This window comes from Pseudovirgaria hyperparasitica, assembly GCF_010093815.1.
Source record: "Pseudovirgaria hyperparasitica strain CBS 121739 unplaced genomic scaffold EJ05scaffold_7, whole genome shotgun sequence".
Taxonomy (NCBI): Eukaryota; Fungi; Ascomycota; class Dothideomycetes; order Acrospermales; family Acrospermaceae; genus Pseudovirgaria; species Pseudovirgaria hyperparasitica.
The window spans coordinates 734917-749557 of NW_022985555.1; the positions used below are offsets into that span (position 1 = coordinate 734917).

The 14641-nt window shown below is 52.7% G+C and overlaps 6 protein-coding genes across 6 annotated transcripts; 2 read left to right on the forward strand and 4 right to left on the reverse strand.

Annotated features, from left to right (window-relative positions):
* Window positions 1-739: 739 nt before the first annotated feature.
* EJ05DRAFT_475855 (uncharacterized protein) lies at window positions 740-2225 on the forward strand. The gene is made up of 2 exons (XM_033743908.1): window positions 740-784; window positions 853-2225. Exon 2 carries the CDS (start codon window positions 965-967, stop codon window positions 2087-2089), a length of 1125 nt encoding a protein of 374 aa, XP_033601003.1. The 5' UTR covers window positions 740-784; window positions 853-964; the 3' UTR covers window positions 2090-2225.
* EJ05DRAFT_354823 (uncharacterized protein) lies at window positions 2073-5043 on the reverse strand. The gene has a single exon (XM_033741031.1). It carries the CDS (start codon window positions 4952-4954, stop codon window positions 2273-2275), a length of 2682 nt encoding a protein of 893 aa, XP_033601004.1. The 5' UTR covers window positions 4955-5043; the 3' UTR covers window positions 2073-2272.
* A 563-nt stretch (window positions 5044-5606) lies between these two features.
* Window positions 5607-6811, reverse strand: EJ05DRAFT_500073 (ras-domain-containing protein; the record flags this gene model as incomplete). Its single annotated transcript, XM_033746936.1, has 5 exons — window positions 5607-6347; window positions 6397-6491; window positions 6541-6575; window positions 6634-6698; window positions 6752-6811. 5 exons carry the CDS (start codon window positions 6809-6811, stop codon window positions 5607-5609), a joined length of 996 nt encoding a protein of 331 aa, XP_033601005.1.
* Window positions 6812-7032: 221 nt separating this feature from the next.
* Window positions 7033-8408, forward strand: EJ05DRAFT_355579 (uncharacterized protein). The gene has a single exon (XM_033741032.1). The coding sequence runs from the start codon at window positions 7198-7200 to the stop codon at window positions 8164-8166; it is 969 nt and encodes a 322-aa protein (XP_033601006.1). The 5' UTR covers window positions 7033-7197; the 3' UTR covers window positions 8167-8408.
* A 578-nt stretch (window positions 8409-8986) lies between these two features.
* Window positions 8987-10642, reverse strand: EJ05DRAFT_500075 (uncharacterized protein; the record flags this gene model as incomplete). Its single annotated transcript, XM_033746937.1, has 2 exons — window positions 8987-10301; window positions 10359-10642. The coding sequence occupies 2 exons, from the start codon at window positions 10640-10642 to the stop codon at window positions 8987-8989; spliced, it is 1599 nt and encodes a 532-aa protein (XP_033601007.1).
* Window positions 10643-11684: 1042 nt separating this feature from the next.
* Window positions 11685-13580, reverse strand: EJ05DRAFT_485671 (uncharacterized protein; the record flags this gene model as incomplete). The annotated part of the gene is made up of 3 exons (XM_033745471.1): window positions 11685-11782; window positions 11836-13345; window positions 13428-13580. 3 exons carry the CDS (start codon window positions 13578-13580, stop codon window positions 11685-11687), a joined length of 1761 nt encoding a protein of 586 aa, XP_033601008.1.
* Window positions 13581-14641: the final 1061 nt, after the last annotated feature.

Genomic DNA, 14641 nt, shown 5'->3' on the forward strand with positions numbered 1-14641 from the left:
TCATGTAGCCTATAAAGATGATAGTAGAATATATCGTCGCAGGTCTATGGTCTATCAATGACACCAGCTTGGCGAAAGCTCTCGCACGATTGCATTGATTACATTCGATCTGCTAGATGTCGGAGACCGCCTAGATGTGGCACGGGTATATCTTGCTTGTGTCAAGTCTCATGCTGCAAACGACCCTGGAAGAACAGAACAAAATCCTACTTGCCAACGAGTCGCGTCAAGAGTCTATCACAGCAGACCTGGATGAGGTGCATGTTTGATGAGTTGAAGCAAATATCTATAGCAAGAATTTCCACACAAGTTTTATGGGAAAGGCCAGACCAACCCCGGAGGTTTCACCAGCCCAGTTGGCCCCACTGCAGCAAAGATCACGCCACTCTCACCTGTTCTTCCCTTGTGTCCCCCTACCATTTTCCGTATCGTTCCGTCATGAAAGGCGGGCAAGAGGGTGCTTAAGAAACGAAGATGACAATGGGCCAATCGTTCATCTCAGCGCATCATAAGTGCCGCTCGTTACGTGCTGGATACACTGCCACTGCCTGCAAAACAACCGGCAGGTTGGTACGGGTGATGTCTGGCAGCTTCTGCAAGACTGTATGACAGCCAAGATTGGCATTGAGTGCGCGTATTTCTTCAAACATCTGCCTGTCTGCTAACGGAAGAAAGAAGTCTAAGTAGGATCTTCACCTCCGAGTTGCAATACTTCGTTCCAGCACTCTAACATCAGCAGAGTAGACTCTACCGCATCTAATAAGGTGAATACTGAGTTTGAGTCCTGTAAGTATGCGCAATGAAGCGATACCAGCCACTGTGCGCTCACCGGGTTGGTGTTGTGGCTGAATCCACTTAGGATACACTCAGCTAGTCAGTGGCCAGTATCGGACCAGACTCGCCTGATATACAGCTATCTTTAGCTCGATCGCAACCGTTTCCCAAGTCTCTTTCGGGTTTAAGCATGTCGTTGAACTGGGATGAGTTTCTTGTTGGTGATGCCTTCGACTTCCCGCAATGGCCTGAGTCGGCAGAGTACAAATCGATGCCACCGCTATCAACCAACACCGACTTGCACACAGCGAATGACCCCCAATCATATGGCTATACGCCTTACGAAGACAGCACATACGAGCAGTGCGAGTACACAACACTCCCAGACAGTTCACGTCGCACGTCGCGACCTCTGCAAAGCGATATCAATTTCGGCCCGGCCAAACCAGACCCAACAAAGATGGCCGTAATCCATGAAGATAATAACCCTTCCATTCCATCGAAACTTGAGACTCAAGAAAGCCCCTTGACGAAGCGAACCAAAAACAGCACCGATAACATCTCAGCATGCTGGACATCCCCCCTTTGCCCAAACAACCACGGTCAGGGAGAGTCGCCTCCTGACCCAGCAAGCTGCGGAGGCGGATGTGCTCCATTCCTATTCGGAGACCCGCAAGACTCCCCAGCATCAGCACTCAACGACACCATCCCCGCAAACGAAATAAGCATCGACCCAGACACCCTCGAACCGCCAGCCAACCTGCCTCCATCACACCAGCATCTAAAGCGCAGCGACAGCAACCGCAGCGCCCAACCCCAAGGCAGCCGCACCACCACAACCCAAACCCCACCCAAACCAGAGCACTCCAACATCACCTCCAGCAACAGCCCCCCGGCCGACGACCCATCCCCAGAAGCACCGCACGACCACTCATCCTCTTCCTCCTCCCACGCCAAACCACCCAAACGCCAACCGCACAACCAGGTCGAGCGCAAATACCGCGAATCGCTCAACACCCAGCTCGAGTCCCTCAAGAAGGTCGTGCCCAGCCTGAAGCCCAAGACGCCGTGCGCCGCCGCCGTCGTCCAACCGGATGATATCGAGGATCTGCCGGCGCCGAGTAAGCCGTCCAAGGCCGTCATCCTGGCGAGCGCGACGGCGTATATACGGCAGATGGAGCGGGATAAGCGCGACATGGCGGATGAGATTGAGGGGTTGCGGAGGAAGGTTGCGGCGCTGAGTGCGTTGGTCAAGTGTGAGGACTGTACGGTGATGCAGTATGTCATGAATCTGAATTTGGGGATGGCCAAGTGAGATGGCTTGGAAGGTGATGCTCCCATTTGAGGCGGGACGTGGCGTTGGTGTCTCTTCCATTAAGAACGTCGGCATTTGGTGGTCATAGGAGGCTATAAAGATTGTAATCGTGCTGGTTGACAAGACCACAAAAAGCGTAAGTCCGCCGGATATGAAATATCAGCTTAGTATCTTATCTCCATCTCAATCCCTTAGATTCTCGACCAAAATCCATATCTCATCGGCAACATCCACGTTACTTCTCTCGTTGCTCCTTTCACTCGGCATGTTGGCCATCTCCGCCTCTGATATCATCGCCCGCGCCGCTGCCTTCTCATCAACCTCCAACCCACCCGCCACGCTCGCACTCGCACTCATGCCCACAGGCACCCCCTTCTCCATACTCCTGTCCAGCTCCCTCTCCATATCCTTCCTCCACCCTTTCAACTCCTTGACACTCGCCTTGTACACATCCCTAATCCTCTTCCTCTCCTCCTTCCACCTCCTCCTCTCCGCCTTGATATCCCTCCTGCCCTTGCCCCTCGCCCGCACACCTCCACCAGTCGCGAGCTCGACATCCGCAGCGGCGGTGCCAGACACGAGCGCCCTATGTGCTGTATGCAGGCGCACGCGGTACTGCTTGTGCAAGTCACGCTCCATAGCGCGCACCTGGCGGTGAATATCCCGCTTGGCGACGCTCTTCGCATGTTTCGTAGTTGCTTTCTGTAGGTCTTTCTGAGCCTTGGCGAGGGCGTGGGCGCGGTCGGCTTCGATTTGGATGGTGGGTATGTGTTTGGACTGTGACGTGGCGGCGCGTGCATTGATGCTGGCTATGCGTTTGAGGTGCTCTTTCTGGGCGGTCTCGAGAGATGAGGATGAGGATGCGGATGAGGATGATGATGAGGAGGACGAGGAGGATATGGAGAGGGCGTCGTCGTTGTCGTTATCATTGTCGTCGACTATGCCGGTTTGTTGGGCATTTGTAGAGTGTCGCGTATGTGGTCCGCCGGGTCCGGCCAAAGAGACGTGGTGTGCACCGCGTGCAAGCCATGGGTTTCCATATGGGCGGCATCCGCCTCCCCAGGCGCCTCCTCGTCCGGCATATGGACCAGCAGAGCCACCGAACGGAGCAGTACCGAATGGACCACCGAATGGCGATCTTCCAAAGGGACCGCCAGGTCTACATACAGCACCAAATGGACCGCCGAACGGTGCACGGCCAAACGGTCCTCCCATCGAGGGTCCCCAACGGTTACCATAGCCTCGTCGCGCTCCCTGTGCACTGCTCTCTGCGGACGAGGCTAGATGTCGGGAGAGTTCCTCAGCATGCTGCGCAGCGGCCTGACCGAATGCTTCACCCTTTTTAGCCATGTCCTGGCCAAACTGCTCGCCCCATTTGCCGATGCGTGCGCCAAAATCTTCGCCCCAGGCAGCCAATGTCTGGTTGTTTTTGCCGCTGGCTGACTCAGGGGTATCTCGTACCGGGTTGGCTTCGAGAGGGCGAGGAGCGTGTGGGTGGTTTGAGGGAGAATTCGGTACTGGTCCAGCGTCAAGTTCGAGGGGTTCACGCTCGGCAGGAAGTTCGGAGTGGACGTGGTGTGGGACATCGTTCTGAACAGGAGAGTGAATTGCTGGGTTGGGCAGCTCTTGAACTGAACGGGTTGCTGGGAGCTCGGATTGTGCGGAATGGTACACAGTTGACTCGGGGACACTCTCCTGAACACTTCGGGCAGAGACCGTGTTGGAACGTCGAGGAGCCAAGTGCGCAGCTTGAGCATGCAAAGCAATGGTCTGGGATCCTGGTTCGGGCACATCGAAGCTGAGAGGTTCGGCAGATGGGTTGAGAACATCTGCTTTCTGCTTTGGATCAGACTCGAATGACCTAATACTCAGAAGAACTTGACTGATCCGCTCTTCATTGAGCATTCCAAGGGCTGCTAGAAGAGAGCGCAGATCGCTGAGCCTGACTTTCAGACCCCGAGGGGCGAAGAAGCCTTCATTTGCACCAGCAAGATAGGAAGCCAGGAGACACTCCGAGTTGTCAAATTCAGCCGCATTCTCCGAAGAGAAGCCTTCAAGGCGACAGATGACATTGAGTCCATCTATGAAAGCAGCGAATTGCTCAGGATTGATGGCGTGAAAATTGAGTGCTTTGCTGTATGCCCTCAAGAATTGTGTGGATCCGTTTACTAGCGAAGATGGTGGGATTGCAATTTTCCGCGAGAGTTCTGGCGCTCTTTGGACATCCGGGTCTGGTTCTGTCAAAGTGAATGATAATGCTTGCTCCAGAATATTCTCCCTCGGGTCTCGGTGCTGTTGGGCGGGCTGTGCATTCCGGACGCCAGATGTGACCGAGCCATAGCTAGGTAGCTGATTTACAGCAATATTCGATTGCTGTCCAGCTGCAGTGTCATCCACAGGAATATTGTCCCTGCTCACATTGCCACGTCCTGAGACATGGGTGTTTTGATTGCTGCTCAGAGGAATGGGTAAGGAATCATCGTATACCATTCGATTCAAAGAGAAGCTTCGCTGTAGGTCGCCCACGTCCCCATCTGGCTGGACACGTGTTTCAGCTGGAGGCGCGCGATAGAGACTAGAACCATTCCCTGAGGGGACCGAGGCTTGCGCTTGCTCGTAGGTTGGAGGGAGGTCATCATAGTGAGGGCCGTCTTCTGAAGCTTCGGGAGTATGGATGTGTTGTGCACTGTCGCCAAACTCGGAATCGGACTCGTAATGCGTCGTTGAGCGAGGAGTGAATGGAGGATTCGAGTTTGATAGTGTCCTGTTGTTTGCTGTGTTTGGGGTGAGAGGAGAGACTAGACCGGCCATGTCGGTTGGGTTGTTGTGGTCCATGACTGAGGGGCTGAGGGGGGAGCTTGCCATGGATGGTGGGGCAAAGCGGAATATAATGAATACGTATGTTCAACTCGCCGGGCCAAGATAGACTGAGTGGTAGTAAGATGCGAAAGTAAAGAGTGTAAGAGAAGTGATAATTAGTAGTTATTATGTATCCTTGTATAGCAGAAGGAAGCCTGACTTAGGCTCATTAGCTGGGGACCGCGTCACCAGCTAACATTACGTAGATCTTCACAAGGCGGTGCAATTGTCTCCCCGCTGCCTGACTTCGTGGCTTGCCTCGGCCGTAAACAATTGCGCGTCCTCTGTTTGTTTGGTGTTCCAGCTGGGGCCAATCTATATCTTGATGCAACTGTTGGAACTGCTAACAGAATAAGGATCAATATCATGCTGCGAGTGACGCATTCGCTAAGCTTTGTGGGTCGCAAGGAGTTGGCAAAGCTTATTCACATCTACGACCATAAGCTGTCCATTCGATCCCATGACTGACCTGGTATGCAGCAAGTTTCGATTCAATTATTGTCATATTAGGGCTTCAGATGTTAGTAGTCGTATGGGTGCCAAATCGCAGCCAAGGTGTCAAAGTGCTCGCTCCTACACGTAACGCCATGCTCATGATGCTCCAAACACAGACAACCTTGGGTATCCACCACACCGTTCGAACGGTAAAAGAAGCCAATCAACAGCATCCACCTCTTCTTGGCCTCCTAAAGACATCTCCCCAGTCGCCCAAGGAAACCGTCCCCTGCTTCCCTTTCCTCCTTCTTCTCCGCGTGCCTCCATCGTCGAAGCTCATGCTTGTTCCACTCTTTATGCTCCCTCCATCTTCTCCCCAGAATCCCCCACTGTCGCCGTATTGTATTCCACTCGCTGGATCATCTGGATCAATCTCTCCTAGCTCAATCTTTGTCAATATCATCCGAGCCAGTCTATTGAATAGCTCATCCACCCCATCTGCAGTGTAGGCACTGACTTCCACACATACTGGTATAGACACCGCGGGTGATCCTGCCCATCGCGAAGCAGTCTCGACGGGGACCTCGCGACCGTATGGCGCAGTACTCATTGTAGATTGTGTTCCCAGACCAGAGTAACTTCTCGATACCTTCGGTGTTCTTGGTGTGGGTGACGATGCTGAGTAATTGTCGTTCAAATACATTGATGACGATTTCGAGGACAAGCTCGAAGGCGTGTGGGGAGGCAGCGGATCTACACTTTCATTTTCTATATCTGCCTTGTTACCAGCCAAGATAACAGTAAGATCTGGAGATGCCAGAGCGCGTGCATCGTTAAGAAAGGTTGGGAGGGCTTGGAAGGAGGCGATCGAAGAGACGTCGTAGACGAGGATGGCACCAGCGGCGCCGCGATAGTAAGACCGTGAGACGGACCGGAAGCGTTCAGTACCTGCCGTATCCCAGAGCTTCATTGTATGAGTTCTTGATCTGTCCTGTCTTGTTTCGTGTAAATACCTGCAGTTTTATCCGTTTTCTACGTGTGCCTGTGCCGATCTTGACAATCTTTGAGGCGAACTCAACGCCGATAGTCTGAGAGGATAGTATTCGCCCTGAAACAGGATCAGCAGTGCCCCTCCCACAGCTTGGACGACTCCATACACTCATTCTTTACGAAGCGGTGCAGTAAACAAGACCTGCAATGATCAGATCTCCAAATCCCGAATGCCAGTCCCTTTAAAAAGGCTCACGTACTTTCCACATCCACTAGGACCCAGCAGTATCACCTTTGCGAGGTAGTCGTACATGCCCCCGAGCTCCTGCTTGCTTATCAGTCTATAGTTCCGCATCGCTTCAAGAGATAGGGTTGTACCTGGTCTCGGGCTGGCTCCGAGGTCATGGACACGTTTGACGGAGCACGTTTCCGTGCCATTATGAAAGGGGGGTGTGAAGTTAGATATCGGACGTTGTCGTCGAAGATGGACACAGGCTGAACAACTACCCTGATCCTGATATGAATATGGATCAAGGGTCCGGGTGCACCTTGAAAGTTGGCGTCGTGGCTGCAGATAGGTGGGTCCAAGCGGTGGGTCGGGCGGCCGCGGTTGACGTCGCAATTCTGGAGCTTGTGATTCCTCCGAATTCTGATGATTAACTCAAGTTCACTACATACTATACAACCTCACGCTTCAAGCTTCAGTCTGTTCCAGTTGTTTCACCCGGATATCTGGGTTCCACGATCTCGAAAAGATGCTAGCTCATCAGTCTCAGCTCTTCGCTACTTAAGGCGCTCCTCAGCCCATCCAGTCACTAATTACAATGTCCACACCACTCCCCAAACGCCGACGTCTCAACGGACCAAGTGCACTACACAAGCCATTCAAGTCACCTTTCCGTACAGCACTCGCGACGTGTTCAAATCCACCAGACACGCCTCCTTCCAGCGACAACATCGAACCCAAAAGCGACCAGCCCGACGAACCCTCCACAACAACCTCAGAACCACGCGCTCAGCCAACAGTCTCCACACCATTCCGCAACCCATACCAACCCTCCACACCATCCACCACAAAGTCACGCCCGCATCCTCCCCCATTCCGAACTCCCCAGTCAATCGCCCGTCCGAACGCGCCACAGCAAAGTCTTCGCCCTCAACCACAAACATCCCACGTCTCAACACCCACGTCAACCTCTCTCTCCCTACGCACCTCCCATCTCCGCACCCAGATCCACACTCTCAACCAAGCAATCCAACTGCTCTCCAACCCCGACTCGGACACCCACCTCCTCGACCTGACCTCGAAATGGCGCAGCGCATCCCGCCTCGCGGCCGAAGAGCTCTTCGCCTCCTCCCGCGAGCGCGTGCAGCGCATGGGTGGCGTAAGCGCCTGGAAGGACAAAGAGCGCGAGGGACGCACACGCATGCTCACCTGGGAGGAAGAACGACTCGACGAAGAGAACGGGCTGGAATCTTCGGATTCCGAGGCATCTGATGACGAGGACGGAGCGAACGACGACGACGGCGACGACGAGGGTGAGAATAAGAGATTGAGTCCAGAGGAGAGAGATATGCGCCGGGAGGCTAGACGTGAAGCTCGCACCATCGCACGCGAGCGACTGAGTGCGATGAAAGCTCAGATCCGCGAGCGACGACGGGCGGAGGACTACGCAGCGAGTATGGAGGTGAACAGCGATGAGAGCTTCACCCTGGACATGATGCTGAGGGCATTGAATGTGGATCTGGATGTGATCGGATACTCGAAGGCAGTGCAGGGGTGGGTAGGGTAGGGTAGGAGTGAAGACTCCACACGAACATTCAACGGAATCACCCTACAGGAAAACGTGCCATGTAGTACACATGGTTTATTGACGATATGACTTATGCGATATATGATATGTCTGATGGGTATGGGATGTACGGCGTTATGGAAAGGACGGCGTAGTATTTGCTATAGATGACGGAGAAGGCAGTATTTGTGAGGTAGGATGAATTGCGAGGTAGTTGATTGGAGAGTCAGAATTACACATGTATGATACCCTACATCTTAGTCCTTCTAAGCATGATATTCCCCAGAACAAGTCCTTCGCAATGGACAGAATTTTGCCCGCATGGCGCTACAAACAGCGAAAAAATCAAACCCCTGATTTCAAAGTTACGCGCCATACATCTCATTCACGACTTCCCATGGATGGGATTCTAGTTGTTTCCCTTTCTAGCTATGTGTTGGTGTTGATATCTTCTCATCTCCTGGAAACGTGCATCACATCACGTTACGCGAACTGCCATTGCAAACTCCTGATAGTAATGCAACTCGTAGCCCTAAATAAAAGTTCTCTATTTTCCCAGGATATCTCAAAAGTAGATTCTACCGCTCTAACAAGCACCTTTGTAGGTGTGTGTGTGTGTGTGTGTCTCATATATCCCCATCTCATCTGTACTGCTGCTATACACGCACGTACCAAAAATGCCGCTAGAACTCAAATCCTAAACACATATACCCTTTTCCGCGCGTGGAAAAAACAGATGCTGAAACTCCAAAAAGAAAAGGAAAATCGCTGTCCAGATATGCTGCAAGGTAAAATCGTGATTGAGAGGTTTGGGGAACGTTCACCCTCTCGCTTCCACCTCCTGAGGCTGGTGTGCTTGCTGTTGTGAGCCGCCATGGTCCTTTATGACTTCGCTCAGCAACGCCCCTTTACCGACGCCGTCTGAGTCGGAGCTGACTTCCTTGAGCACCTCCTCGCTGTCGTCTGTTGTCCTCAGCGCCACCCAGCCCTTTACGCCCCCCTTCGTGTCCAAGATCTTCCAATCGCCCCTTTGATCATCGTTGACTACGACTTGTGCGTCGTTATTGTGCTCTTCTTCTTCGCGATCAATCACGCTCGTCGGCGCTACGTCAAATCCGCTTTGGCGTAGCACTTGCAGTATGGCGCGCACGTTGAGCTTCAGCATACGTTCTGGGTCTTCGGCTTTGAACATCTTCTTTGTGAGCCAAGGGAAGAGGATGCTGAAATCGCTTTGGCTCAGGTGCGCGCTACCAACTGGGTAGAAGAGGTGCGGCGGCGCTTGTGCCGGGTTCTTCGGGGGCGCAGCCGGGTTCTCGGATACGGCTTGCATTGTCACGGCGAGGTGCTCGCTCCACTTGAAGAAGCCTTCGGAGAGGATGGCGAGCAGGTTTGCGCCGCCCGGCCCGCCAGGCGTGAAGCACGGCAGCGGTTTTGACCATAGCCAGGCTGTACTGGGAGATTGCATGGGTAGACACCAGGGGTCAAGGAGAGTGGCTGGCGTATGTGGTGTGATCTGCCGCACCAGCGAAGACGACTCAAGGGGTGTGTAGAGCGGAGAGAATCCCTCTTTCTCAGGATCTGGGCGATAGAAGACGGATTTGAGGAATTGATAGACAGTGGCGCCGCCGAAAGAGTGACCCGCGAACGCGATGGAGCCAGGGTTGTGCACGGCGAGTGTGTCTTTAAACATGGACAGCACTTCGTTCACGTCGTTCCGGCGCCACGAGACGCTGTTCGGGTCCATGTTCTTCGGCGCGCTGCCGGTGTCGATCTTCACGATGGCGTCATGAACGAGACCCATTTCCCAAAGTCGCGTTCGTAGCTGTTCATCTCGCGCACGCCAGAGTTCCGGGGATGGGTTGTGAGACATGCGGATGTAAGGAATGGTCCGGGCTTTTGTCTTTTCAGTCGCTCGAATGTGCGCAGTTGGAGCACTACCGTCGCGATGATCGGTGGCTATGACGACCATGCCGTGAGAGGCAAGTGAGCCGCACAGGTGTGAATATGCGTTGCGCGAGCCACCGAGGCCGTGGGAGAAGATCATGACAGGCCATCGAGTGTTACTTGTGTTGTGGAGGAGCGGTGCGTTACGGTGGACGGGTATTGTTACATAGGAGAGGAGCTGAGGCAGTAATCTGCAGTAGTTATGAGTATATGTAGATACTGCCAATGATCATGTTATAGTCACATACGAGATGGCTTCCGCAATTGCTGAGCTTGCTCCGAGGAATTGAGAGTATGCGGCTACGTAGCGCTTTTGCGGGTTAGGTAACCATCGCACAGGCCGGTAAGTCGTAGATTTCTCGCATGGATAGAAGATTCGAAAGGCTACAGTGCCAATATCGTCACCGACAGGAGCCGGGCTGGGTGTATCAAGCTGATCAGCAGGTAATTCGACATCTACCGAACCAACTGCGTATGGCCCGGTGTAGGCTGGGAAAGCCGGGGTTGGATTGAGGGACGAAAGCCACGACATCGCGTTTCTATGAGGTATGAGACGACGAGAAGAAAGACAGACGAAGACGAGCGTGTGAGTGAGGAGGAAGACGAGTGTGAGGCGCAGTCGTATTGGAACGAGGTCTCAAGCGGATGAGGCGTAGGTGTCGGACATGATAGGCAGGGATTACAGATGAATGGATGGTTCGTGTGCCCTTTTTACGGAAAAGGTGACGAAGGCACGCGACAATGGCTGACGGCGATTGGGAGACAAATTTTCCAATGCCTGCGCGGGCTTGTTGAGTAGGCTGTAGTAGTGTAGTGTATAATAGGGCGGAGACAACGGCAACGTTAATAGCATCGGGAATTCAACCCAAAATTGAACAAATGACGTATCACCACCACCACCTGAGACCTCACACTATAACGTACCACTCCTGGCGTCTCTTCGCCGCCAACTATCTATATATCTTTCGTTGGGATTCAGCATACATCGTCGATTTCCACTTTAGTCAGACCCAAATCAGCCCTGAAGCTTGATGTGGCGCTGACGTACCCGGATAGTCGTCGCGAATTTTACAGCCTGGCATCTAAGGCTACTGACAAGGCTTTTAGTCTAGGCCCTGCAAGCGGGGTTTTGGCGAACGCGAGCGAATTTATTGGAAGGTTTTCACCTTAGACTTGTCGGTTTAAATGAGAATGGTAGCTTGAATAATTCTGCTACGAGGTCGTATAGATAAACCAAGTCCATCTACTACATAGGTAATAGGTCCCTTTTCCACTTCGATGTTGCGATGAATTGGTCGCGACACATGCTGTCCGGGCTCCGTGGGCACCAAGACGCCGCTGAACGACCCGAACGATCGCCGTCCCGCACCACGGTCATCTTCCAAACTCCTGAATTGTATGAGTTCAATGCTGCTTGGTACATACAAAGGCCGTGAATCACGTGTGAGATTGCAGAATCCGTTACTTGTAACGCCATTCCAATACCCCGACTCCTTCCAACAATTTTATAAAACAACGCTGTCATAAGATTGTGTCGTGCTCCAGGATAGTGATACAAGCATTCGGAGCGCCATTCAGTAGGCGCTGATGATAGAAGCATTGAAGGCAGCGTCTACATCGTTAGGTCGGAAACCTGGCGAGCGTCCAAGGCACATGCATCTGTTCACAAGCTCTGGAGAGCAATTAGCAGCTATCCTTTGTGTGTGCTAGACCTGGGCGACATACCTTCGCAGAGCTTCTGCACGTCAATCGTAACCGACCGTTTGGGCTTGTTCGGCTTCATCGGGAAACTCATGTTATAGAATCCATCCATATTCATCGCACCCATCATGCCTGATCCAAAGCCAAATCCCGTTTCTGGTTGGCCGTCATTCGTTGAATTCGGCGTGTGTACCCCTGTGCTCTCACTGCGCGGATAGCTACCCGAATGACCACTCGTCAAGCTCGCACTCCTATTCCCATCCACACTGGTCAACAGACTCCCACTCCTGCTTCTTGGTGGTGCTAATGACATCGCAGTATTATTCATCATCCCCAAATCCATGGCCAGTGGCCCGCTGACATCCTCAAACGCGCGCGATAGCGGCGCGTCAAGCAGCGCATCCGCAAACGAGCTCTGCGGATCGATCCGACACCCCTTCTCCTCGAGATAGCCCTGGACATCATGCGCATCGAACCAATCGCCCTGGAACTCGCGCAGATCCAATTCGATATCTCGCATATGCCCCTTGTCATCCATCAGGAGGCCCCGGTACGGAATTGGTCCAATGCGCCGCACTGTCCAACCGTTCAAGATCGGAAGCACATTTCCATTCACGTCGCGCCGTGGGTAATGCGTGCCTGCGCCGCCTAGATGAATGAACGGTGTTTCCCAGAATTCCAGACTTTCGTGTTGACCGCGTTTCAGGAGCGCTTGGAAGCGCCCAGCGATCTCTTCGTGTGGCGCAGTGAGGAGAGAGAGACGGAAAACCTTCTCATAACGACCGGGACGGTACGCTTTGCTACTAACTAGCTGGTATGCGCGCTCGATGGAGTAGCGCTGAAGACGGCGGGCGAAAGTCGTTTCCTGAAAGGAGTAGGTACAGGGTGTGGCGAGGATATTGTCGCCATATGGGGAGGGTACATGTTTTGGTGAAGGGGTGGAGACATTGTTTACGTGATACGATGTATGCTGGTCATGGGAGATGAGGCCAAAGGGCAGCAGGTCTTGGTGATGATGTGACTGATGATGGCTTGGCGGCGGAGGAAGAGGATCAGTAGGGAGGCCGGAGAGGTACGATGATATGACATCTCGTTGGTGAAGATCATATTCGCGGCCTTGGAACATGCGGGCGTAACCAAAGCCCATATCGAGTTGATCGTGCTCTGGTTGTGCAAAGTTTGGAGTAGGTGGCATGGCAATGTTGTTTTGTGGTGGTGCTTGTGGTTCAGATACAGTTGGCTCGGGCTGAACATCTTCAATACCTTCTTGATCATCATCCTGTGACGCGTTGGCAGCAGTGTCTTGAGCAAGCTGGCCGAACATCTCAGTCGCGGCTTGGAGTTCTTTCGCGAGCTGGGGGCGGAGAGCAAGAATACCAGAGTTGATAGCTGAGTCGTTGAATTGCAGAAGTGTCTTGTTCATTTGTTCCACTACACTTTCAAGGCCAGATACTTGCTTCTTGAGAGACGAGATAGTGGACTCCTTACGCTGGCGGTAGGCTCGTTGAGCAAGACGGATTTGTGTTCGTCGACGCTAAATCACCGTCAGTATGCGATGCATTCTGAAATGTGATCCAGCACGATAGATGAATAATTCTAGAAGTATGGGAACTCACATCTGCGGCAGTGGCATCTTGAGTATCCACACGTGGTCGGCCTCTCTTTTTGTGTGAGGAACCATTATCCTCTTCGGCACTAAGTGTTTTTCTTGATCGCTTCCGTGGATTAGTCTGCTCCTCGCTGTCAGAAGAATGGGAATCTTTGCCCATGGTGACTTCGATGATGGCTCAAGATGGCACTTGGAGTCAATCAAGTCAATCAAGAATCGTGCGTAATCTAGCAGACACAAGACGTGGAATCCCCGCTGAGTAGTATACCAGATCGGGTAGACCTGACCTTGACTGCAGCAGCTTCAGCAGTCTAAGTAAACACCGCTTGGCGTACGAGGACCACCCATCACCATGCAAGCATACGTCTATGTGCGTGGTACAATGGCGTATTGAGGTGCTGCTTGATAATCAGAAGTGAGGACTAAGGCTGAGTAACCAGGTGCCAAGATGACTTGATCCCAGAAACAACTTGGAAGGGTAAGTTGCTATGTGGTAAGACGTGATGCGGTTTCGACTTGTAAGTGTTTGAGAAGCTCTGGGTAGAGATTGTGGTCGGAAGATTGATGTCACCACGAGGTTATCGGTTAGGCAGATTTCTTCGAGATGACAGAGTTGACCTTGCAAAATGCTCATAAGTTGATCCGAAGCCGACTAGACGAGGTTCGACATGAGTACTATCATCGCCCTAGGAACGAATGCGAAGTTGTAGAGTTGAGGAGAGGATCCAGAGATTTACGGAGAGACGAGGAGATTACTGATCCATCCCATTCTCCGCCCCACGCCCGCTAGAAAGGAGAATTGCTTGGAGAAGCCTTTGACAGGGTGCTGCAAGGTTGTACCTAAAAGGTCGATTTTTGCGACGATCATGCCTCCAAAGCTTCCGGAGAGGCGCAAGAAGTGGGTCGGACCTGGGGGCATTCCTGGGGGACCTGAGCGGCCTGGACCAGCCCAGTGTCAGTATTACGGGCGTAACCATAAACCACACCACACACACCACTAGGTAGATGTGGATAGGGACGTAAATCTATATAGTACCCTTATACATTGTCATATAACCAGCTACACTTACAACCTCAATGGCCGCCATGACTACCAAAGATTGAAAGTACCCTACGCGGCACGGATTGCTGATGACTGCCAAGAACATCTTCGACTGGGCTGGGTGGGCTAGGTTTGCAGGTAATAACGACAATGGCAGGAATCATCTTTTCATGTTTGCT